Raw genomic sequence first — 23,831 nt, 5'->3', positions numbered from 1 at the left:
GCTGGGGGGGGCCGGGCATGGCGGGGGTGAGGGCTGTGGGGTGGTGTCGGCCAGTGCCACCCTCTCACCCGCTCTCTATGTCAGGCTGCCAGTGCCACCCGCAGGGGACGGTGTCGGACGGGACCCAGTGCGACCCCGTCAGTGGCAACTGCTTCTGCAAGCGCTTGGTGACCGGCCAAAGCTGTGACCAGTGCCTGGTGAGTGCCGGCCCTCCAGGCAGCGCTGCCCCACGGCATTGGCCCCAGGCTGCTGCCTCATCCCGCCCAGGGTGTGTCACTGGCTGGGCCCCTTCCTGGGGCTGGGCCTGGCCTGGCCAGTGCCCGGGGATCACGGGTACTGGCTGGTGGGAGGAGGGCAGGGGCCAGGTGTCCCGCTGTCACAGGCCGGGTACTCTGGAACTGCCCTGAATGAAGTTAGCCAGGATCCTCTGGCAGGGGACGGGCTCCAGCCATCAGTTACCCGGCTACAGTGCAGACCGTGGCCCTCACACCTGTCCTGTAGGGGTCGCTGCCATGATGATACACCCTTAACCCACCCCCTAGACACTTGAGTAACACACAGGGGAAACTGAGGCACACCCACAGTATTCAGAGAAAACACTAAGAACATTCCCACTTTGTCCCACCCGGGGGCCGGGGCTAGGCCGACTGGGCGGGGGTTGGGCGGGGCCGTGCACGCTGAGCGGGGTCGGGCTGGGCAGGGGGCAGGCTGGGTGGGGCCGTGCACGCTGAGCGGGGGCGGGCAGGGCGGGGCAGGCTGAACGGGGCTGGGCAGGGGGCAGGCTGGGTGGGGCTAGGCAGAGGCCGGATGGGGTTGGGCGGGGCCAGGCAGAGGCCGGGCGGACCGTCTGCACGCTGCGTCTGTCCCCAGCCGGAGCACTGGGCTCTCAGCCACGACCTGCTCGGCTGCCGCTCCTGTGACTGCGACGTGGGCGGTGCCCACCACAACCAGTGAGTGGGCATTGGGCCTGGCCATGACCCCGTGGGGCGGGGGCAGGGCCGGGCTGGGGGGCGGTGGGGGTCACCCCCTTCTCCATGGGCGGCGGGGCCTGGCGCGGCTGCTCTGACGCCGCTCTGCTGCCAGGTGTGCCGCCGAGACCGGGCAGTGCCACTGCCGCAGCCACATGGCGGGCCGGACGTGCAGCCAGGTGGAGGCCGGCTTCTACCTCGCCCACCTGGACCACCAGACCTACGAGGCGGAGGAGGCCCGGCTGCGCCAGGTGAGGCGGGGGAGCCCCGGCGTTCCGCCGCCTGTGCACAGGGTGGGGCTGGGGCTGCCTGGGGAGGGTGCCCTGGGGGGCGAGGCCCCGGCAGTACCCACAACAGCTGGGCCTGGGATCCGGAGCCGTGGGACTGGGACCCCGGCTGCCTCTGAGCCCAGCTGCCAGCCCGGCCCCCCCGCGCCCGCTCAGCATGCAGCAGCCAGCGGGCAGAGCGGGGCCCAGGGCGGGTGTGCAGGGCCAGGCTGGGCCCCCTGGAGACACGCGGGAGGAGGGGCCATTCCTGACGGCTCCTTCGCACAGGGCACGGTGGTGGAGCGGGCGCAGCCCACGGGCCGGCCAGCCACGTGGACGGGGGCAGGGTTTGCCCATGTGCCAGAGGGCGGTGCCGTGGAGTTCCTGGTCAGCAACGTGCCCGCCTCCATGGAGTACGACGTGGTGATCCGCTACGAGCCCCAGGTGAGCCCTGGGCCGGCACCTCCCAGCTCCCAGCCCGCGGACCTGGGCTCCCACCTGCGGCCCCGGGCCACTGCCCCCCCCGGGCTCCCACCTGCGGCCCCGGGCCACTGCCCCCCCCGGGCTCCCACCTGCGGCCCCGGGCCACTGCCCCCGGGCTCCCACCTGCAGCCCCGGGCTCCCACCTGCCCCCGGGCTTCCACCTGCGGCCCCGGGCCACTGCCCCTGGGCTCCCACCTGCGGCCCCGAGCCACTGCCCCCGGCTCCCACCTGTGGCCCGAGCCACTGCCCCCTCGGGCTCCCACCTGCAGCCCGGGCTCCCACCTGCGGCTCGAGCCACCTGCCCCGGGCTCCCACCTGCAGCCCCGGGCTCCCACCTGCCCCGGGCTTCCACCTGCGGCCCGGGCCACCTGCCCCCTGGGCTCCCACCTGCCCCCTTGGGCTCCTGCCCTGGCCACTGCCCCCTTCTTGAGCTCGTGCCTGCGGCCCCAGGCCTCTGCCCCCACCCCTTGGGCTCCCACCTGCGGCCCCGGGCCAGCCCTGCCTCCTCCTGGCTCCTCCCTGAGGCCCGTGCCCCTGCCCCTGCCCCTGCCCGCTCTGACTGGCCTCTCCCGGCTCTCAGCTCCCGGAGCCGTGGGAGGAGGTGAAGCTGTGGGTGCTGCGCCCCGGGCCCATCCCCACCGGCAGCCCCTGCGGGAACACCATCCCTGCTGACGACCGGCTGGCCACGGCGCTGCCGCCCAGGGCCAGGTGAGCGGGGGCGGGGGCGGGGCCAGGCGCCTGGGTGGCGCTGGGGGGAGTTGCCCTGCTGGCACTGGGCGGGGGGCCCCCATCCCGGGCCCGCACTGAGGGCAGCTGAGCCGTGGCTCCCGTCCCCGCAGGTACGTGCTCCTGCCCCAGCCCGTCTGCCTGGAGCGCGGCATCAGCTACACCCTGCGCCTGGAGCTCACCCGCTACACGTCCCGCCAGGCGGTGCCCGGTGCCAGCGTCCTGCTCGACTCGGTGAGCCTGGGGGCTGGGCCAGGGGGATGGGGCCACGGTGGCTCTGTGTGTGTGCGGGGGTTGCAGGGCTGTGCTGGGGGGACAGGGCCGTGCCAGGCCCGGCTGTGTGCCGTGGGGACAGGGCCGTTGGGCAGGGACAGGGCTGTGCTGGGGGACAGGGCGCGGGGGAGGGGCAGCATACCCTGCCACTGGCTGACCTCTCTCCCCTCCAGCTGGTGCTGGTGCCGCGCTATTCCTCCATGGAGATGTTCCTTGCGGGCGACGCGGGCGCCATGGGGCGCAGGGAGGCCTTCGAGCGGTACCGCTGTGACCAGCACGCCTGGGCCGTGGGCAAGGCGCCCGCCAGCCAAGTGTGCACCAGCCTGCTCACCAGCATGTCGGCCATCATCCACGGGGGGGCCCTGCGTGAGTGCCCCCGTCTGCCAGGCGCTTCCTGGGTAGCGCCAGCCAGTCCCTTGCCATCTGCTGGCCTGGTTCTGGGGTGGGGGGTGGGGTGGGGTTTTCAGGTGGTATATATCAAGGGGGGTCCCCGGTTCCGGGCAGTGTATTCTGGGAGAGGGTCCCCGGTTCAGGGTGGTGTATTCTGGGGGGGTCCCCCGATTCCGGGCGGTGTATTCTGGGGGAGGGTCCCCGGTTCCGGGCGGTGTATTCTGGGGGGGGTCCCCGGTTCAGGGCGGTGTATTCTGGGGGGGGTCCCCCGATTCCGGGCAGTGTATTCTGGGGGGGGGTCCCCCGATTCCGGGCGGTGTATTCTGGGAGAGGGTCCCCAGTTCAGGGCGGTGTATTCTGGGGGGGTCCCCCGATTCCAGGCGGTGTATTCTGGGGGAGGGGGTGCGCCCGGTGCCTGGGCTGGGATGCCGATGCACAATCTGCCCCCTTCCCTCTGCCCATGGGTCAGGCGCTCGTCTGTCTGCCCCCAGCCTGCCTGTGCGACCCCCAGGGCTCGCTGAGCTCTGAGTGTGAGCCCAATGGGGGGCAGTGCCAGTGCAAGGCCAGCGTGATGGGGCGTCGCTGCCACCACTGCTCCCCGGGCACCTTCGGCTTTGGGCCCAGCGGATGCCGAGGTGAGTGACTCCCGCCCCTCCCCCGACGAGGGCTCCCCGCCCCTCCCCCGACGAGGGCTCCCCAGAGGACAGGATCCAGGCCTTCCCCTCACACCTGTTTGGGGGCCTCTGTTCCGGGGGAGGGTCCCCGGTTCCCAGGGGATGGATTTTGCAGTGGAGGTGTCTCTCCTGCCTGCCCTTTGCCCCAGTGAGCGCCCTGGGGCCCTGGCCGGGCTGGGTGGGCAGTGCCCGGGCAGTGCCCAGCCCCTCTCACGGCCTCTCCCTTGCAGCCTGCCAGTGCAACAGCGACGGGGCCCTGAGCAGCTTCTGCGACAGCTTCAGTGGGCAGTGCCCCTGCCGGCCAGGCGCCTTCGGGCCCCGCTGCGACCGCTGCCAGCCTGGCTCCTGGGGCTTCCCCCACTGCCAGCCCTGCCAGTGCAATGGGCACTCAGAGGAGTGCGACCCACGAACCGGCAGCTGCCTGCACTGCCGCGACCACACGGATGGCGACAGATGCCAGAGGTGATGGGCCGCGGTGCCAGGGGGCTCTCCCGGGCCGGGGGCCATGGTGCTGGCCAGGCTCTCCTGGGACGGGGGCCGCGGTGCCTGCCAGGTTCGCGGGGGGGGGGGGCCGGTGGGGCTCTCCTGGGACGGGGGCCGCGGTGCCACCCAGGTTCTCCGGGGGTGGGGGCCGGTGGGGCTCTCCCGGGTCAGGGGTAGCAGTGCCAGCCAGGTGGGGGCCGGTGGGGCTCTCCCGGGCCGGGGGCCGCAGTGCCAGCCAGGTTCTCCGGGGCTGGGGGCCGGTGGGGCTCTCCCGGGGCAGGGGTCGCAGTGCCAGCCAGGTTCTCCGAGGGTGGGGGCCGGTGGGGCTCTCCCGGGGCAGGGGTAGTGGTGCTGGCCAGGTTCTCCTGGAACGAGGGATGCGGTGCCAGGGAGAACATCAGTCCCCCCCCCCACGGGTGGCCGTGCCAAGGGGCTGGCGTCAGGAAGTGTGGGGGAGTCCGGGCCCTGCACCCCCCACTACCTGCAGGTCCCCGGGGCTCTCAGCCAGCCGGTAACACGGAAGGTTTATTGGACGACAGGGACACAGTCCGGTACAGAGAACAGGACCCCCTCAGTCCGGTCCGTCTTGGGGGGCAGGGAGCCCAGACCCCGGCCCTGGGTCTCCCTCCGTTTCCCCAGAGTTACAGGGACAGTTCATACCCCAGCTCACGACCGGCTGGCGCTGGCCCCGTGGCGCGGGGGTTCTGACTTGTGGGGCTGGCCCCCTGTGGGGAAGGGGGGCAGTCGGGTGTCCCCAGGGCTGGGGGGCCTGGTGCTCATTGCCTCCCCCCACAGGTGCGCAGCTGGTCACTATGGGAACCCCGCACTGGCCTCGGGAGAGCGCTGCCGCCCCTGCCCCTGCCCCGACGGGCCCAGCAGCAGCCGCCACTTCGCCGCCTCCTGCCGCCAGGACAGCCGCTCCCGGCAGGTGATCTGCAACTGCAACCCCGGCTACACAGGTGGGTGCCCCCTCTGGCCTCGGGCACCCGCTGGCACCACTGCCCCAGGGCCTGACATGCCAGCCTCTCCCTGCCCGGAGCCGGAGCCGGAGCCGGGCCCAGCCCCTCCCCAACCCCCGTCTGCCCGGGGCCCCCGTCTGCCCGGCTCCTCCCCAGCCCCCGTCTGCCCGGCTCCTCCCCAACCCCCGTCTGCCCGGGGCCCCCCGTCTGCCCGGCTCCTCCGCCCCGGGGCCCCCCGTCTGCCCGGGGCCCCCGTCTGCCCGGCTCCTCTGCCCTGGGGTGGCACCAGTGGTGGGCGTGGCTGTGCCAGCAGCTGGCACTCTGCCCGGCTGCACTGGGGACCCCCAGGGCGGTGGGGCAGCTCAGCTCCCTGCAGTGAGGTGCCGGGCTGGGGGCGCTAGGGGGTACAGCCCTGCACAGCCTTCGTCCTCCTGGGCCCTACAGCGCAGTGCTGCTCTGTCTGAGCTGTGAGCCCCGGCCCTCCCCCGCTTCCTGGCTGTACCCCCGTCCCACCCCTCCCCCGCACCGTTGTACCCCATCACGGAGTCCCCGGGCGATGCCGGCTCTGCTCCCTACGGAGCCGGGCAGGACTCTGGGGGAGCCTCCGCTCTCGGAGCAGACGGTCCCCAGAGCAAGAAGCTCCCACAGCTTCCACCTTCCTGGGGCTGAGCTCGGAGCATCCAGCATCCCCTGCCCCACCGTGTGCTTCCCGCAGCGAGTCGCCCGGGCGGGGTCCTGGGGCAGCCAGAGGGTCCTGCCCCCCCACTCCGCAGGCAGCCGGGACTCTCAGCCAGCCGGGGAAACAGCAGGTTTATCAGTCGACAGGATCACGGCGAAGGGCAGAGCTCGTTAGCACAGAAATCAGGGACTTTCAGCCAAGTCCATCTTGGGGGGAGGGGAGCCCAGAACCAGCGCTCTGCCCCTCCCCCTGCGCCCCAAGCCAGCCCAGACTGACTCCTTCCAGCTGCCTGGCCCCTGCCCAGCCCGTTGCTCCTCCTCCGGCCTTTGTCTCACTTCGCTTCCCCGGCCAAGAGTCACCTGGTCGCATCCCCCTCCTGGGTCTCAGGTTACGAAGGGCATCGACCATCACCTAGTGCAGGCAGCTCCAGCCACTTCACTTGCCCTGAGGGCCTCAGCAAAACTCACACACCCAATTCCCACCCCCAGGACATTGTTGCAGCACACAGGGAAACTGAGGCACACCCAGTATTAGCCAGACTTACATGCAACATATCAAGGTGAATAAAACCCCCCTTCGTCACATCCCCTTCTTCCCACGTGGCTGGTCCCCCCCCTTGCCTCCCCTCCCCCGCGTGGCTGGTCCCCCCCTTGCCTCCCCTCCCCCGCGTGGCTGGTCCCCCTTGCCTCCCCTCCCCCGCGTGGCTGGTCCCCCCCCTTGCCTCCCCTCTCCCTGTGACGGTGCGGTTCTGGCGGGACCCAACTGAGGTGCCAATTCAGGACCAATTGCTCAAACAGGGCAGTCACAGCCCCAGGCTGGGGTTTTTCCACCTCTAAGGCACCAAACCAGCCAGACAAAGAGGACTCTGGTCTCACCCCACTGGCTAACCACAAGTCACACAAGCAATTTCCTTAGACACTCCAGTCTCCCAGTATCACCACCAGTGCCACTCGTCCTGGGGATGAATGGTTATGAAAACCAACACCCCAATAAAAGGAAAAGGTTCTCTCGATCCCAAAGAATCAAGCCCCAGACCCAGGTCAATATACACATCAGATCTTACCCACAAATCACGCTGGTGCCAATCCTTTAGAATCTAAAATCTAAAGGTCTGTTCATAAAAAGACAGTATCAGAGGGGAGCCGTGTTAGTCTGGAGCTGTAAAAAGCGACAAAGAGTCCTGTGGCACCTTATAGACTAACAGACGTTTTGGAGCATGAGCTTTCATGGGTGAATCCCCACTTTGTCGGATGCATGCGACGAAGTGGGTATTCACCCCCGAAAGCTCAAGCTCCAATATGTCCGTTAGTCTGTAAGGTGCCACAGGACTCTGTCGCTTTTTTCATAAAAAGAAAGAAATACAGATGAGAGCAAGAATTGGCTAAATGGAATCAGTTACAGACAGTGATGGCAAAGTTCTTAGTTCAGGCTTGTAGCAGTAACAGAATAAACTGCAGGTTCAAATCAAGTCTCTGGAACATCCCCAGCTGGGATGGGTCATCAGTCCTTTGTGCAGAGCTTCAGCTTGTAGCAAAGTCCCTCCAGAGGTGAGAAGCAGGATTGAAAACCAGATGGAGATGAGGCATCAGCCTTATATAGGCTCTTCCAGGTGTAAGAACCAATTTGTTCTTACTGTGGAAAATTACAGCAACATGGAGTCTGGAGTCACATGGGCCAGTCCCTGCACTTTGCTGAGTCACAAGGGGGATCTGCCTCCTCTCAGTGGGTCACTTGTATAGCTCAGGCGTTCTCAGCCTTATGTACTGGTGACCCCATTCACACAGCAGGCCTCTGAGTGCAACCCCCCTTATACATTAAAACCACCTGTTTATAGATTGAACACCATTATAGATGCTGGAGGCAAAGCGGGGTTTGGGGTGGAGGCTGACAGCTCGTGACCCCCCATGTAATAGCCTCGCGACCCCCCGAGGGGCCCTGACCCCCAGTTTGAGAACCCCTGGTATAGCCGTCAAGCCGGCCAGGCAGAGCTAACCCCAACCTGTCTGGGGTGTCCCCCCGAGGCACAGCAGAAGTTTGAAATACAGACAGGATAGAGCCAATACTCATGAGATCGGCGTTCCCGCAGGGCTGCGCTGCGAGGAGTGTGCCCCTGGTTACTACGGGAACCCCTCGCGGGCCGGCGGGCACTGCCAGCCCTGCCAGTGCAACGGCAACATTGACCTGCTGGACGCAGAGGCGTGTGAGCGACGCTCGGGGCGCTGCCTGCGCTGCCTGCACCACACGCAGGGGGCGCACTGCCAGCACTGCCAGGCCGGCTACTACGGCGATGCCACCCGCCACAGCTGCCGGCGTGAGTACGGGCCGGGCTCGGGCACTGCGGGCGCTGACCTGGGCGGACCCTGCTCTGCCCTGCCAGTCTCCTGGACCAGGCTTGTTACCCTCGCATCTGAGCACCCCCAGAACCGGGCGCACAGCACCCCCCCCGGGCGCATAGACCCCATACGGCCCCCCCGGGACTGGGCACACAGACCCTCCCCACCCCTGGGACCGGGCGCACAGACCCCACCCCTCGCCCCCCCGGGACCAGGTGCACAGACCTGCCCTGGGACCGGGCGCACAGGCCCTCCCCTGGGACCAGGTGCACAGACTCCCCACCCCTGGGACGGGGTGCACAGACCCCTCACCCCCAGGGCCCAGGTGCACAGATCCCCCCACCCCTCCTGGGACCGGGCAAACCGCCCCCCCGTCACCCCCAGGGCCCCGATGCTAAGTCCGCCCGATGGGTACTGGTGCCGGTGCCATGCCGCCGGGCCCTATCCCATCCCATGCCCTTAGCCAGGGTCTCAGCTGGGCCCCCCCTTTCCTGCTGATGCCCCTGCTGTCTGGGTTCCCAGGCTGCTCCTGTAACGTCCTGGGCACAGAGCGCAGCGAGTGCAGTGCGCAGGATGAGTGCCAGTGCGATCGGCGCAGTGGGCAGTGCCAGTGCTTGCCCAGCGTGCAGGGGCAGAGCTGTGACCGCTGCATCCCCAACTTCTGGAACCTGGCCAGTGGGAAGGGCTGTGAGCCCTGTGCCTGCCACCCCCAGCACTCGCTGGGCCCCGCCTGCAACCAGGTGAGAGCCAGCGGGGGGGAGGGGTGCTGGGCTGGGGAGGGGGCATAGGCAGGTCAGGGGAGTATCATGGCCCCCAGGAGCGGGGCTATGGCCCCAGGTTTTACTCCTGGGGGAAATCTGTGCCACTGCGCATGCACAGAATTTATGTTCCCCGCACATTTCTTTGCTTCCCCGCAGAAAAATGCCTTTCTGATGGGGAAGCGAAGGGAAGCCACAAGAGTAGTGATGTGACCCTCCCCAGCAGTATGTTTTGGGTGCCAGCAGAGAGGTAAATCACCATGGGGGGGGTCAGACTGGGGAAGACCCCCAGTCTGGTGGCTCCTACCCTACACCGGGCTCAGCTGCTAGTCCCGGCTGGGCTGGTGAGCATGGGACTTCCTGTTCCCTGCATGGCATCTGGGGCTGTGTCAGACCCATCCCGAGATTTCTCCCCTGGCTGCAGGAAGCTTTGCCAACTCCCAGGGCCGGCTCCAGACCCCAGCGCGCCAAGCGCGTGCTTGGGGCGGCGTGCCGCGGGAGGGCGGCAGGCGGCTCCGGTGGACCTCCCGCAGACGTGCCTGCGGAGGGTCCGCTGGTCCCGCGGCTTCGGTGGAGCATCCGCAGGCATGTCTGCAGTAGGTCCACCGGAGCTGCGGGACCAGCGAACCCTCCGCAGGCACGTCTGCAGGAGGTGCACCGGAGCCGCGGGACCGGCGACCGCCAGAGCGCCCCCCGTGGCGTGCCGCCGTGCTTGGGGCGGCGAAATTCCTAGAGCCGCCCCTGCAACTCCTACCCGCTTCCTGCACCCATTGCTTCTAAGCTGCAGGGGGAGGGATCCCTTTACAGGAGGGATAGCTCAGTGGTTTGAGCATTGGCCTGCTAAACCCAGCGTTGTGAGTTCAATCCTTGAGGGGGCCGCCTAGGAATCTGGGGCAAAAATCAGTCCTTGGTCCTGCTAGTGAAGGCAGGGGCTGGACTCGATGACCTTTCAGGGTCCCTTCCAGTTCTAGGAGACAGGATGTCTCCATTTATTTATTTAGCTGCACCCCCATCCACCCAACCCCCCTGCTGAGCCTCACCCCCCCGATGAGCCACACTCCCACTGCACCCAGACCACCCCAATGAGCTACCCACACCTGGATCCCCACCCCACTGAGCCCCACTCCCCCAGCCAACCCCCCCTGCCAAGCTTGATCCCCCAGCCAGATCCCTGCTGAACCCCAACCACCTTCACCTGGACCCCCCTGCAGAGTCCCATCACCAGTGCACCCAGAACCCTCCAACAAGCCCCTGTGCATCCAGACCCCCCCAACCCAGATTCTGCACTGAGCCCGCACCCAGACAGTCCCACCCTCTCAACCCACCCCTGGATCCCCCGACGCTAAGATCCTGCCTGCCCACTCCGGTGCAGCTGGCATGGAGGGGCAGGGCCCTGGGGTGTTTCTGGGGCAGGCCTGGTCCCTGTGCTGTGTCAGGGTTGGGTGCAGCCTCACCACTGAGTCCATGTCCCGGGGGGAGCTGCCCCATGATCTCCCACCCCGTGCAGCCAGGGGCCTGTGCTCCCCAATGCCAGGCTGGAGCCGCCACGTTGTAGTTACTTGCCCTCCGGAGTCAGCAGCTTTGGGACCGGCTCTGGGGGCCCCCTGCAGTGGTCCAGACCCCCAGGGGTCTCGCTCTGCCAATGCCCCTTGCCCAGCGCCTGCAGCGACTCGCCCAGCACTGTCCCCCGGTGCGGCACAGGGAGTCCGTAGGGCAGCCCAGAGAAGTGAAGGTTGCAGCATGGGCCGTCCTGCTCAGCCAGCGCCCAGCCCCTGGGTGCAGGCTCTGTCTGTCTGCCCTCCTTCGGCAGAGCCCTGGCTCCTGCCAGCCCCCAGATCTTCCCCCTGCCCCCCAGTGCTTTGATCTCAGCTGGGGATGGTTCAGCCCCCCAGGGGAGGCAGGTCTCTCGGGGGCGTTGCGTGCTCGGTGCCAGCGTCCTGGCGAGTGGAGTCGCCAGTGTCTTCTCAAATGCCCCACTGACATGGGGAGCAAGGCCCAGACGGCCATGTCGCTTCCCCTACCCTGAGAGCAACCAGCCCTTCCCCACCCACTGGGAAGCCAGGCAGCATTGCGGGGAAACCGAGGCACGGACAGGCTTCATAAAAACATGACCAGATATTCCCACATTATCACAGGGTTTGGGGCAGCCGAGCCTGGGGCAGGGGGATGGGGCCTGGAATGGGTGAGGGGCTGGATGATGAAGAGACCTTGGCACCCGGAGGAGGAGGCGAGGTAGTGGGACCCCTAGCTGAGAGGTCCATCTACCCCCCCACCCCCGGCTGAGTTGCCCCTGCCCCTCCCCCTACAGGCCTGCCTGCAGGGTGGGGAGGGGCTCGCATGCACTGACCATAGGCAGTGTCTGTCTTCAGTTCACAGGGCAGTGCCCGTGCCGGCCGGGCTTCGGGGGCCGCACCTGCGCCGACTGCCAGGAGAACCACTGGGGCGAGCCAGAGCGGGAGTGCCGGGGTGAGTGTGTGGGCGGGGGCAGAGCGGGCTGGAGTGCCCTGCTGGCAGAGTGCACGAGGCACTGGGGAGGATGCCAGGCTCAGGGGACACCGCTGACGTGTCTCTGCTTTCCATAGCCTGTGACTGTGATCCCCGCGGGGTCACGAGCTCCCAGTGCCACCGCGCCACCGGGCACTGCTCCTGCCGCCAGGGGGTGTCGGGCGTCCGCTGCGACCAGTGCGCCCGCGGCTTCTCTGGTGCCTTCCCCGACTGCCAGCCCTGCCACCAGTGCTTCGGGGACTGGGACCGTGTGGTGCAGGACCTGGCTGCCCGCACCCGGGGCCTGGCACTGCGTGCCAAACACATCCAGCAGACGGGCGTCGCAGGCGCCTTCGAGAGGAACTTCCGCCAGCTGGAGGAGAAGCTGGGCACGGCCCGGGCCATCGTGGACGCCCGCAACGCCACCGCGGCAGCTGTGACCCAGCTGCTGCGCACCATGGAGGAGCTGCGGTGAGCGGGGGGTGCAGAGGCGCCTCGCCCAGCGCCTGGGCACTGCCTGGGCTTGGGTCATGAGGGTGGGGCTGAGCCCACGCCAGGCAGAGATCAGTGTCCCACAGGCGGGGTGGGGAGGGCAGGAGCAAGGCTGGCACTGTGCCCCAGGGCCTCACCCTGCCCTGCCCACAGGCAGCACATCGGTGAAGCCACAGAGACGCTGACCCAGCTGGAGGGCGAACTCACCACGACACAGGATGAGAACTACAACGCCAAGCGCGCCCTGGGCACCCTGGACCGTGGCGCCCGCGGCCTCAACCTCACCCTGCATGACCTGGCACGCCAGCTCCACCTGCTCAAAAACTCCAACTTCCTGGGTGAGCTGGGCCCTGGCAGCGGGCTCTGGGGCTGGCACCACGGGGGCAGGAGTTTCCCTGCGGGTGGCACTGAGGAGCCCCAGGGGCAGGGGCTTCGGGGGGGTGGCACTGGGGGCCCCAGAGGTGAGGGCTTTTAGGAGGCAGTAGTCTCACTGGGCGACTCTGGGGGGGCTGGCAGCAGGGGGCCCCGGGGGCAGAGGCTCTGGGGGTGCTGGCACTGAGGGGCTCGTCGGGGCTGGAGCAGAGGGCCCCCGGGACGGAGGCTGTAGGGGGCTGGCACTGGGCGATTCTGGGGGGGCTGGAGCAGGGGGCCCCTAGGACGGAGGCTGTGGGGGGCTGGTTCTGGGGGGGCTGGAGCAAGGGGGACCTGGGGGCAGAGGCTGTGGGGGGCTGGTTCTGGGGGGGCTGGAGCAGGGGGATGTGACGATGCAGTTCTGGCAGGACCCAACTGAGGTGCCAATTCAGGACCAATTGCTCAAACAGGGCAGTCACAGCCCCAGGCTGGGGTTTTTCCACCTCTAAGGCACCAAACCAGCCAGACAAAAAGGACTTTGGTCTCACCCCACTGGCTAACCACAAGTCACGCAAGCAATTTCCTTAGACACTCCAGTCTCCCAGCATCACCACCAGTGCCACTCGTCCTGGGGATGAATGGTTATGAAAACCAACACCCCAATAAAAGAAAATGGTTCCCTCGATCCCAAAGAATCAAGCTCCAGACCCAGGTCAATATACACATCAGATCTTACCCACAAATCACGCTGTTGCCAATCCTTTAGAATCTAAAATCTAAAGGTTTATTTACAAAGGGAAAAAGGTAGAGCTGAGAGCTAGAACTGGTTAAATGGAATCAATTACAGACAGTGATGGCAAAGTTCTTAGTTCAGGCTTGTAGCAGTAACAGAATAAACTGCAGGTTCAAATCAAGTCTCTGGAACATCCCCCGCTGGGATGGGTCATTCAGTCCTTTGTGCAGAGCTTCAGCTTGTAGCAAAGTCCCTCCAGAGGTCAGAAGCAGGATTGAAGACCAGATGGAGATGAGGCATCAGCCTTATATAGGCTCTTCCAGGTGTAAGAATCTCTTTGTCCCCACTGTGGAAAATTACAGCAAAATGGAGTCTGGAGTCACAGGGGCCAGTCCCTGCACTTCGCTGAGTCACAAGGCGTGTCTGCCTTCTCTCCATGGGTCAATTGTGTAGCTGATGGTCCTTAATGGGCCATCAAGCCAGCTAGGCAGAGCTAACACCAGCTTGTCTGGGGTGTCACCCAGAAGCAGAGCACAATACAAAATACAGACAGTACAGAGCCAATACTTATAACTTCAACTACAAAATGACACATGCACCCAGACAGCACAATCCTAACCAGCAACCCCTAACCTGGTCTTAGACACCTTAGATGACCCCCTTTACCTAAGATTTGGTGCCACTACAGGACCTTGGTTGCAAACCATGTTCTATATGGTCCCAATTTATATCAATAACGTCACAGGGGACCTGGGGGCAGAGGCTGTGGGGGGCTGGTTCTGGGGCTGGAGCAGGGGAGCTGGGGGCAGAGGCTGTGGGGGCTGGTTCTGGGGCTGGAGCAGGGGAGCTGGGGGCAGAGGCTGTGGGGGCTGGTTCTGGGGCTGGAGCAGGGGACCTGGGGGCAGAGGCTGTGGGGGGCTGGTTCTGGGGGGGAGGGAGCAGGGGCCCCTGGGGGCAGAGGCTGTGGGGGGCTGGTTCGGGGGGGGAGGGAGCAGGGGGCCCCTGGGGGCAGAGGCTGTGGGGGGCTGGTTCTGGGAGGGAGCAGGGTCCCCTGGGGGCAGAGGCTGTGGGGGCTGGAGCAGGGGTCCCCTGGGGGCAGAGGCTGTGGGGCTGGTTCTGGGGAGAGAGCAGGGGCCCTGGGGCAGAGGCTGTGGGGGCTGGTTCTGGGAGGGAGCAGGGGCCCTGGGGCAGAGGCTTTGGGGGCTGGTTCGGGGGCTGGAGCAGGGGACCTGGGGGCAGAGGCTGTGGGGGCTGGTTCTGGGGAGGGAGCAGGGGTCCCCTGGGGGCAGAGGCTGTGGGGGCTGGTTCTGGGGAGGAGCAGGGGCCCCAGGACGGAGGCTGTGGGGGCTGGTTCTGGGGAGGGAGCAGGGGTCCCCTGGGGGCAGAGGCTGTGGGGCTGGTTCTGGGGGAGGGCAGGGGCCCCAGGACGGAGGCTGTGGGGGGCTGGTTCTGGGGCAGAGGGAGCAGGGTCCCCTGGGGGCAGAGGAGCAGGGTCCCCTGGGGCAGAGGCTGTGGGGCTGGTTCTGGGAGGGAGCAGGGTCCCCTGGGGCAGAGGCTGTGGGGCTGGTTCTGGGGCGGGAGCAGGGGCCCTGGGGCAGAGGCTGTGGGGGGCTGGTTCTGGGGCTGGAGCAGGGGACCTGGGGCAGAGGCTGTGGGGGCTGGTTCTGGGGAGGGAGCAGGGGGCCCCCAGGACGGAGGCTGTGGGGGGCTGGTTCTGGGGAGGGAGCAGGGGCCCCTGGGGCAGAGGCTGTGGAGGGCTGGTTCTGGGGGAGGGAGCAGGGGCCCCTGGGGCAGAGGCTGTGGGGCTGGTTCTGGGAGGGAGCAGGGGCCCCTGGGGCAGAGGCTGTGGGGCTGGTTCTGGGAGGGAGCAGGGGCCCCCAGGATGGAGGCTGTGGGGGCTGGTTCTGGGGAGGAGCAGGGGCCCCGGGCGGAGGCTGTGGGGGCTGGTTCTGGGGCAGAGGGAGCAGGGTCCCTGGGGGCAGAGGGAGCAGGGGTCCCCTGGGGCAGAGGCTGTGGGGGCTGGTTCTGGGGGCTGGAGCAGGGTCCCCTGGGGCAGAGGCTGTGGGGCTGGTTCTGGGGAGGGAGCAGGGTCTCCTGGGGGCAGAGGCTGTGAGGGGCTGGTTCTGGGGGCGGGAGCAGGGGCCCCTGGGGCAGAGGCTGTGGGGCTGGTTCGGGGGCTGGAGCAGGGGACCTGGGGCAGAGGCTGTGGGGGCTGGTTCTGGGGAGGGAGCAGGGGCCCCTGGGGCAGAGGCTGTGGGGCTGGTTCTGGGGAGGAGCAGGGGCCCCTGGGGCAGAGGCTGTGGGGGGCTGGTTCTGGGGGGAGGGAGCAGGGGGCCCCCAGGACGGAGGCTGTGGGGGGCTGGCGCGAGGGAGCAGGAGGCTCCCTGCCCTGGGCAGGTGTCTCTCACTGCCCGTCTGCTCCACCCCAGGTGCCTACGACAGCATCCGCCAGTCCCACGCCCAGTCACGGGCGGCTGAGCACGATGCCAATGCCTCCAGCCTGGCAGTGCCCAGCTCTGTGAGCGACTCGGCTGCCACCCGGCGCCGCTCGGAGCAGCTGATGGCACGGAGGAGAGACGACTTCAACCGCCAGAGTGCGGCCAACCGGCGGGCGCTGAGCGAGCTGGCCACCAGGACCGAGACGCTGCAGCTGCGGGAGGTCAACGAGAAGGTGGGGTGGGGAAGTGGGGTGGGCGGGCGGGGATGGGCAGTGTGGGGCGGGCGGGGATGGGGCTGATGGGGAAGTGGGACAGGCAGTGTGGGGCGGGGCGGGGACTGGGGCTGAGGGGAAGTGGGGCGGGCGGGGATGGGCAGTGTGGGCCGGGCGGGGATGGGGGCTGAGGGGAAGTGGGGCGGGCGGGGATGGACAGTGTGGGGCGGGCGGGGATGGGGCTGAGGGGAAGTGGGGCGGGCGGGGGACGGGCAGTGTGGGCGGGCGGGGACTGGGGCTGAGGGGAAGTGGGGCGGGCGGGGATGGGGGCTGAGGAAGTGGGGCGGGGATGAGGATGTGGGGCAGGGGCAGCAAGCCCATGGCACAGCAGCTCAGGCGGCTACCCCTAGCTCCGGGGTGTCCGGCCCACAGTGCCCTGCTGCTCATAGGTGTGTGGTGCCCCGGGATGCCCCTGCGCCAGCAGCCCCTGCGGAGGGCCGGCTGCCGGGACGAGGCGGCAGGCGCCACTGTGGGGGCCTCAACTGCCAGGGGGCGGTGGCCACGGCCAGCAGCGCGCGGGAGCGGGCCCGGCACACCCAGGCCGAGCTGCACCAGGCCATGGGTGAGGTGGACGAGCTTTTCCACAAGGTACGCGATGTGGGCGGGGAAGGGAGTGGACAGCAGGGGAACCTGGCACGGAGAGGGACTCCAGGGGCAGGGCGTGGGCTGCAACTCCCATCCGTGGGCAGGGGCTGTGGGTGGCGCGTGGCTCCCCCGTCCCTGGGCAGTGCCCGTGGGCGCGTGGCTCCCCCGTCCCTGGGCAGTGCCCGTGGGCGCGTGGCTCCCCCGTCCCTGGGCAGGGCCCGTGGGCGCGTGGCTCCCCCGTCCCTGGGCAGTGCCCGTGGGCGCGTGGCTCCCCCGTCCCTGGGCAGTGTGGGCGCGTGGCTCTCCCGTCCGTGGGCAGTGTGGGCGCGTGGCTCTCCCGTCCGTGGGCAGTGTGGGCGCGTGGCTCTCCCGTCCCTGGGCAGTGACCGTGGGCAGCGCGTGGCTCTCCCGTCCGTGGGCAGTGTGGGCGCGTGGCTCTCCCGTCCGTGGGCAGTGTGGGCGCGTGGCTCTCACCTCTCTGGGCAGTGCCCGTGGGCGCGTGGCTCCCCCGTCCCTGGGCAGTGCCCGTGGGCGCGTGGCTCCCCCGTCCCTGGGCAGTGTGGGCGCGTGGCTCTCCCGTCCCTGGGCAGTGTGGGCGCGTGGCTCTCCCGTCCGTGGGCAGTGTGGGCGCGTGGCTCCCCCGTCCCTGGGCAGTGTGGGCGCGTGGCTCTCCCGTCCCTGGGCAGTGTGGGCGCGTGGCTCTCCCGTCCCTGGGCAGTGTGGGCGCGTGGCTCTCACCTCTCTGGGCAGGTGGCCGAGGCCAAGGGGAAGGCTGACTCAGCCCGGCTGAGGGCGCAGGCGGCGCTGGACAAGGCCAACGAGAGCAGGGCGCGTGTGGAGCGCTCCAACGTGGCTCTGCGCGAGCTCATCCACCAGATCAAGGGCTTCCTGAGCCGTGAGTGCCCAGCCCCACCCCCCGCCAGGGAGCCCCTCCCCTGCGCCAGCTGTCCCGGGGGCCCCGGGCGCTGCTCTGGGGCTGCTCCCCACCAAGCCAGGCAGGACTCTGGGAGCCTCCTCTCCCTGGGAGCAGCCTGTCTGCAGGGCAAGAAGCTCCCACGGCTTCACCTCCTGGGTCTCTCCTGGGAGCATTCAGCCTCCTCTGCCCCTCCGTGCGCTTCCCACAGCGAGTCCGCCCAGGCGGGGTCCTGGGGGGGCCACAGGGTCCTGCCCCCCCACTTCACAGTCAGACGTGACTCTCAGCCAGCCAGTAACACAGAGCTTGTAGGTACCGCGAACCGGACCCCTCGGCCGGGTCCATTCTGGGGGGCAGTGAGCCAGGTCCCCACAGCTGCACTTCACTCCTCGTCCCCAGCCAGCTCCAGACTGACACCCCCTCCAGCCCCTCCTCTGCTCAGCTCCTTCCCCGGGCCAGGAGGTCACCTGACCCCTTTGTCTCCAACACCTCTGGTTGCACCTGTGCAGAGGGGGGGCCCAGGCCATCAGTTGCTAGGAGACAGTGTCAGGCATTTCGGTGCACTGGCCCCTTGCTCTGCAGCAATCACACCCCCTGATCCCCCCACCTGGATACTTAAGAACTGCCGAGGGGACACTGAGGCACCAGCCCCGTATTCAGAGCAAACATTAAGAACATTCCCAGCTCGTCACACGAGTGTCGTGGGGCTGTGGCGCTGGGTACCCCCGGGGCAGGATGGGTGTTGTCATGGGGCGGGGATGGAGGATGGCAGGGCACTGGGTGGGGAGGGGAAGGAATGGGGGGTGCCAAGGCAGTGGGTTGGGGGGCAAGCACTGTCTGGGGAGCAGGCCAGGACTCGCAGGCGGTGTCTGGGCTGGGGGCAGTGTGGGGGCGGTGTCAGCAAGGGCACATTTTGGACCTGGGGTGGGCACTCTGGGGGCAGGGGCATGGGGAGCACAGTCGGGCGGGGTGTTGGGGTGGGGCAGGGCAGGCGCTGGGGGATGGGGCGGGCACTGCGGGGGGCAGGGGCATGGGGAGCACAGTCGGGCGGGGTGTTGGGGCGGGGCAGGCCAGGCGCTGGGGATGGGGCGGGCACTGGGGGGGGAAGTGGCATGGGGAGCTGTCACGGAGTGTGGGGGAGTCCGGCCCTGCACCCCTCTTCCTGAACTCACAGTGACTCTCAGCCAGCCAGTAAAACAGAAGGTTTATTGAACAACAGGAACACAGGATACGGCCCAGCTTGGGTTCAGAGCCAGGACCCCTCAATCAGGCCTTTCTGGGGGGTTCAGGGTGCTTGGATCCCTGCCTAGGATCCCCTGAAACCCACCCCCCAGCTTCCAGAAACGAACTGACTCCACTCCCCACTTCCCTTTTGTCTAGCTCCAGCCAGAGGTGCGACCTCCCCTCCCCCAGGCCAGGCTCATGTTACAGCTGCAGACCTGTCTCTGCCTACTAAGCACACAGACAGTCCCTATTCCATCACAGGAGCACAGTCGGGCGGGGTGTTGGGGTGGGGCAGGGCAGGCGCTGGGGGATGGGGCGGGCACTGGGGGGGCTGGGGCATGGGGAGCACAGTCGGGCGGGGTGTTGGGGTGGGGCAGGGCAGGCGCTGGGGATGGACGGGCACTGGGGGCATGGGGAGCACAGTCAGGCGGGGTGTTGGGGTGGGGCAGGGCGGGCACTGGGGGCAGGGGCATGGAGAGCACAGTCGGGCGGGTGTTGGGGTGGGGCAGGGCAGGCACTGGGGATGGGGCGGGCACTGGGGGCAGGGGCATGGGGAGCACAGTCGGGCGGGGTGTTGGGGTGGGGCAGGGCAGGCGCTGGGGATGGGGCGGGCACTGGGGGCAGTGGCATGGGGAGCACAGTCGGGCGGGGTGTTGGGGTGGGGCAGGGCGGGCACTGGGGGCAGGGGCATGGGGAGCACAGTCGGGCGGGGTGTTGGGGTGGGGCAGGGCAGGCGCTGGGGATGGGGCGGGCACTGGGGCAGAGGCATCGGGAGCACAGTCGGGCGGGGTGTTGGGGTGGGGCAGGGCAGGCGCTGGGGATGGGGCGGGCACTGGGGCAGGGGCATCGGGAGCACAGTGGGGCGGGGTGTTGGGGGGGGCAGGGCGGGCCCTGGGGGGGCAGGGGCGGTGGTGCTGACCCGCTCCCCGCTCTGCAGAGGAGGGGGCCGACCCCGACAGCATTGAGGCGGTGGCCGGGCGGGTGCTGGCGCTCTCCATCCCGGCCTCGCCCGACCAGATCCGCCACCTGGCCGAGGAGATCAAGGAGCGCGTCCGCAGCCTGGCCAACGTGGATGCCATCCTGGAGGAGACGGCAGGCAATGTGCGCCGGGCGGAGCAGCTGCTGCAGGACGCCCGCAGGGCCAGGTGAGACCACGGGGCGGGGTGCCAGGCACACCGGCTCTGGGGCTACCCGCCGGCGACGCCCACTTCCTGCACAGCCCCCGAGCCTGCCGCGACGCTGTGGGGAGCCCACTGTAACGGACAGGGGAGGGGGCTGGGCCCTGGCCCCAGGGACGGGCGGTGGGGCCAGCCCAGGGCCCCATGTGTTGCCGTGTGCCCGGGTGCAGGTCGCGGGCAGAGAGTGTGAAGAACGGGGCTGAAGTGGGGAGGCGGGCGCTGGAGGATGCCAGGCGAGCCCAGAGCGCCGCTGAGAGCGCCATCCGCAGCGCCAGCAACGACATCCGCCACACGGAGGGCACCCTGAGCACGGTGAGCCGGGTACCCCCAGCCCCACAGCCAGGGCCGGGCAGCTCTGTCCTCCCCATGGGCTGGGAGAGAGCTGAGCCTGCGCACTTCCCTTCCGTGGGCCGGGGTCACGTGGCCTCCCCACCTCTGAGCCCAAACCGCCGGGCTGCAGCCCCTGCCAACCCCCGGGAGCTCGGCCCGGCCAGGCCACCGAGCGAGCCCCTGCTTGGAGCGTCCCCCTGTGCCGCGCGGCCGGGGCCGGGTTCCAGTCCTGGCTCAGCGGGGAGCAGCGAAGGGGCAGCCTGGCCAGCCCATCTCGGCCTCCCTCCTCGTCTCTCCCGCGTCCGCCAGCCCCCGGCGAGCCCTGTGCCTAGCCCCTCTCCCTGCAGGCCCTGCTGGGCTCACAGCTGCCGGCCAACTCTCCCTTGCTAGGGGTCAGCCGGCCAGGCGCTGGGTCTTTCTCGACACTCTGGGTCGGTTCCAGCCAGTCCTGCTGCCCCAGCCAGCTCCTGCCCCCTGCGGTGCCCAGGGGCATTTGAACCCTTCTGCACCATGGGGCAGCGATGGGCAACCCTACCTGGTACTCCGTCCCCACCAGTATCCCAGCCAAGCCCCCCATGGTCCGGGCTTTGCCAGGGCTGGGCACAGAGCGCTCATATGATCACAGCCGGTCCGGGCAGCGCTGGGGGGGCCCTGCCAGGTTGATGCCGCTTCCCCCCGGGCAGATCCAGCTGCAGGCGGCGAGCACAGAGCGCCAGCTGCAGGGCGCCATGGAGCAGGTGGGGCGGCTGGACAGCCAGCTGGGCGCGCTGAAGCTGAGACGGGCCAATAACAGCCTGGTGGCCACACGGGCCAGGGACATGGCCAACACTGCGCACGCCCGGGCCCGGGAGGTCAAGCAGGTGAGTGGGGGCAAAGGAGAGGAAACCCAGCTGGGGGCCCAGGGACTGGGAGGGGGCTTGGCTCTCTGGTTCAGGGCTGGAGGTGGCCAAGGGGGGGGGAGCCATGCTGGCTCTGTCCAGGGGTCTGTGCTAGCCCGGGGCGAGGAGGAGCCGGGCTGGCTCTGTCTTGTGGGTCTGTGCTGGCCCTGTGGGGAGCCCATTGGCCCTCATAAGAACGGCCAGACCGGGTCAGACCAAAGGTCCATCTAGCCCAGTATCCTGTCTACCGACAGTGGCCAATGCCAGGTGCCCCAGAGGGAGTGAACCTAACAGGCAATGATCAAGTGATCTCTCTCCTGCCATCCATCTCCACCCTCTGACAAACAGAGGCTAGGGACACCATTCCTTACCCATCCTGGCTAATAGCCATTTATGGACTCAGCCACCATGAATTTATCCAGTTTCCTTTTAAACCCTGTTATAGTCCCGGCCTTCACAACCTCCTCCAGCAAGGAGTTCCACAAGTTGACTGTGCGCTGCGTGAAGAACTTCCTTTGATTTGTTTTAAACCTGCTGCCTATTAATTTCATTGGGTGGCCCCTAGTTCTTGTATTATGGGAACAAGTAAATAACTTTTCCTTATCCACTTTCTCCACATCACTCATGACTCGGCTGAATGTGGCACAGCTGGCAGAGGGGCGGCTGGAGGCCGGGTACCAGGCGGCGCAGGAGCTGGTGCAGAGCCAGGCACGTTCCGCGCTGCAGGCCAGGCTCCGGGCGGAGCGGCTGCGTGACGAGGCCAAGGCTCTCCTGCAGGATGCTCAAGGCAAGCTGCAGCGCCTGACAGGTGAGGAGTGGGGCAGGGGCACTGCGGGAACAGCCCTGGGCCCTGCCCATGCCAGGGTGCCAGCGGGGCAGGGCTCACCCTGCATTGTGTCTCCCCAGCGCTGGAGGGGTCATACCAGGAGAACGAGCTGGTGCTGGAGGAGAAGGCGGCCCAGCTAGATGGGCTGGAGGCCAAGGTGAAGGGCATCGTGGGTGCCATCAATCAGCAGATCCAGATCTACAACACCTGCCAGTGACCCCGAGTGCCCACCGGCCTGTCACCCCCAACCCAGCCAGCCCGTCCCCATGCCCAGCCCCCTCCATGTCTGCAGGACCTGGGCTCCTGCTTGGCTCCAGCCCCCTGGGAGAGCCCTGCCCCCTCGGGACGTCCTGGGCCCCTGTCCCGGGCTGGCACGGTGCCCCTTCCGCAACCCAGGGCTCTGCGCTGCCTCCGGCCGGGGGCACCGAGACCCTGACCCAGCGCTAGGCTGGGGGGCTGAGGGGGACTCGCACCTGCCACAGCGGGCGGGGCGGGGCACAGGGGCCGCGAGACGAGGTCTTGCATCCTGTGGTGCTTTGCCCTGGCACGTGGCGGGGGCAGCTTGCGTGTGAATAAAGCCCTCGCCTGGACTCACTGCCTCTCCTTGTGGTTCCTGGGCTGGTGACAGACGGTGCAGGACAGCCGGGTCCCAGGCATACGCTGCCCACCCTGCCCCCACCTGCTCTCATGCAAACCAAGGCAGCCGGCAGACTGTGTCCTCCACCACTGCACCAGCCTGCTCGGAGCCGGAGCTGGGCCTGGCCTGGGCACGTGAGGGGAGGGAACATGGTGGGTTGGAAGCAGAGCTGCCAGCTGTGCACCCACCCAGCGGGGCGGGGGGAGCTGCGTGGCCATGAGGGGGAGGGCAGCCCTTATGCCCCAGCTCCTCTGTGCCCTCTAGATCCTCTCACAGAATCATAGACTATCAGGGGTGGAAGGGACCTCAGGAGGTGTCTAGTCCCACCCCCTGCTCAAAGCAGGACCAAACCCAACTAAATCATCCCAGCCAGGGCTCTGTCAAGCCTGACCTTAAAAACCTCTGAGGAAGGAGATTCCACCACCTCCCTAGGGAACCCATTCCAGTGCTTCACCACCCTCCTAGGGAAATAGTGTTTCCTAATATCCAACCTAGACCTCCCCCACTGCAACTTGAGACCATTACTCCTTGTTCTGTCATCTGCTACCACTGAGAACAGCCGAGCTCCATCCTCTTTGGAACCCCCTTTCAGATAGTTGAAAGCAGCTATCAAATCCCCCCTCATTCTTCTCTTCTGCAGACTAAACAATCCCAGTTCCCTCAGCCTCTCCTCAGAAGTCATGTGCTCCAGCCCCCTAATCATTTTTGTTGCCCTCCGCTGGACTCTTTCCAATTTTTCCACATCCTTCTTGTAGTGTGGGGCCCAAAACTGGACACAGTCTCCAGATGAGGCCTCACCAATGCCGAATAGAGGGGAATGATCACATCCCTCGATCTGCTGGAAATGCCCCTACTTATACAACCCAAAATGCCATTAGCCTTCTTGGCAACAAGGGCACACTGCTGACTCCTATCCAGCTTCTCATCCACCGTAACCCCTAGGTACTTTTCCGCAGAACTGCTGCCCAGCCATTCGGTCCCTAGTCTGTAGCAGTGCATGGGATTCTTCCGTCCTAAGTGCAGGACTCTGCACTTGTCCTTGTTGAACCTCATCAGATTTCTTTTGGCCCAATCCTCTAATTTGTCTAGGTCCCTCTGTATCCTATCCCTACCCTCCAGCGTATCTGCCACTCCTCCCAGTTTAGTGTCATCTGCAAACTTGCTAAGGGTGCAGCCCACACCATCCTCCAGATCGTTAATGAAGATATTGAACAAAACCGGCCCCAGGACTGACCCTTGGGGCACTCCACTTGATACCGGCTGCCAACTAGACATGGAGCCGTTGATCACTACCCGTTGAGCCCGATGATCTAGCCAGCTTTCTATCCACATAGCACATCCCCTCCGACCAACCCCCCGAAGGCCAGATACTCCTGTGTGGCCCTGTGCCCACGACAGCCCTACAATACAGACATGCAGCTCATCTAGCCTCACCCCTGCACGGTGCAGGCCACAGAGTCTCACCCACCCCTTCCGGGCATAGACCCCAGCCTCTGCC

The 23,831-nt window shown here is 67.3% G+C and overlaps 1 protein-coding gene across 1 annotated transcript in view; it reads left to right on the top strand.

Moving 5' to 3' along the window:
• LOC120394853 (laminin subunit beta-2-like) overlaps positions 1–21,971 on the top strand; it is a 33,337-nt gene extending 11,366 nt beyond the window's left edge. The window contains 25 exon segments of the mRNA XM_039519017.1: positions 85–197; positions 871–950; positions 1,084–1,219; positions 1,523–1,678; positions 2,298–2,425; positions 2,557–2,677; positions 2,890–3,082; positions 3,598–3,741; positions 4,011–4,242; positions 5,059–5,222; positions 7,988–8,212; positions 8,757–8,974; positions 11,362–11,458; positions 11,575–11,947; positions 12,122–12,306; positions 15,482–15,723; positions 16,152–16,197; positions 16,200–16,214; positions 16,217–16,350; positions 17,098–17,242; positions 19,422–19,629; positions 19,833–19,974; positions 20,676–20,852; positions 21,519–21,678; positions 21,777–21,971. Coding sequence (XP_039374951.1) covers positions 85–197; positions 871–950; positions 1,084–1,219; positions 1,523–1,678; positions 2,298–2,425; positions 2,557–2,677; positions 2,890–3,082; positions 3,598–3,741; positions 4,011–4,242; positions 5,059–5,222; positions 7,988–8,212; positions 8,757–8,974; positions 11,362–11,458; positions 11,575–11,947; positions 12,122–12,306; positions 15,482–15,723; positions 16,152–16,197; positions 16,200–16,214; positions 16,217–16,350; positions 17,098–17,242; positions 19,422–19,629; positions 19,833–19,974; positions 20,676–20,852; positions 21,519–21,678; positions 21,777–21,913 — 3,971 coding nt within the window. The 3' untranslated portion in view covers positions 21,914–21,971.
• The last annotated feature ends 1,860 nt before the right edge of the window (positions 21,972–23,831 follow it).

The sequence above is a fragment of the Mauremys reevesii genome, unplaced genomic scaffold (genome assembly GCF_016161935.1).
Source record: "Mauremys reevesii isolate NIE-2019 unplaced genomic scaffold, ASM1616193v1 Contig80, whole genome shotgun sequence".
In the NCBI taxonomy this organism is placed as follows: domain Eukaryota; kingdom Metazoa; phylum Chordata; order Testudines; family Geoemydidae; genus Mauremys; species Mauremys reevesii.
Note: the sequence above shows the minus strand (reverse complement) of the source record. Positions and strands in the feature narration are given on the sequence as shown.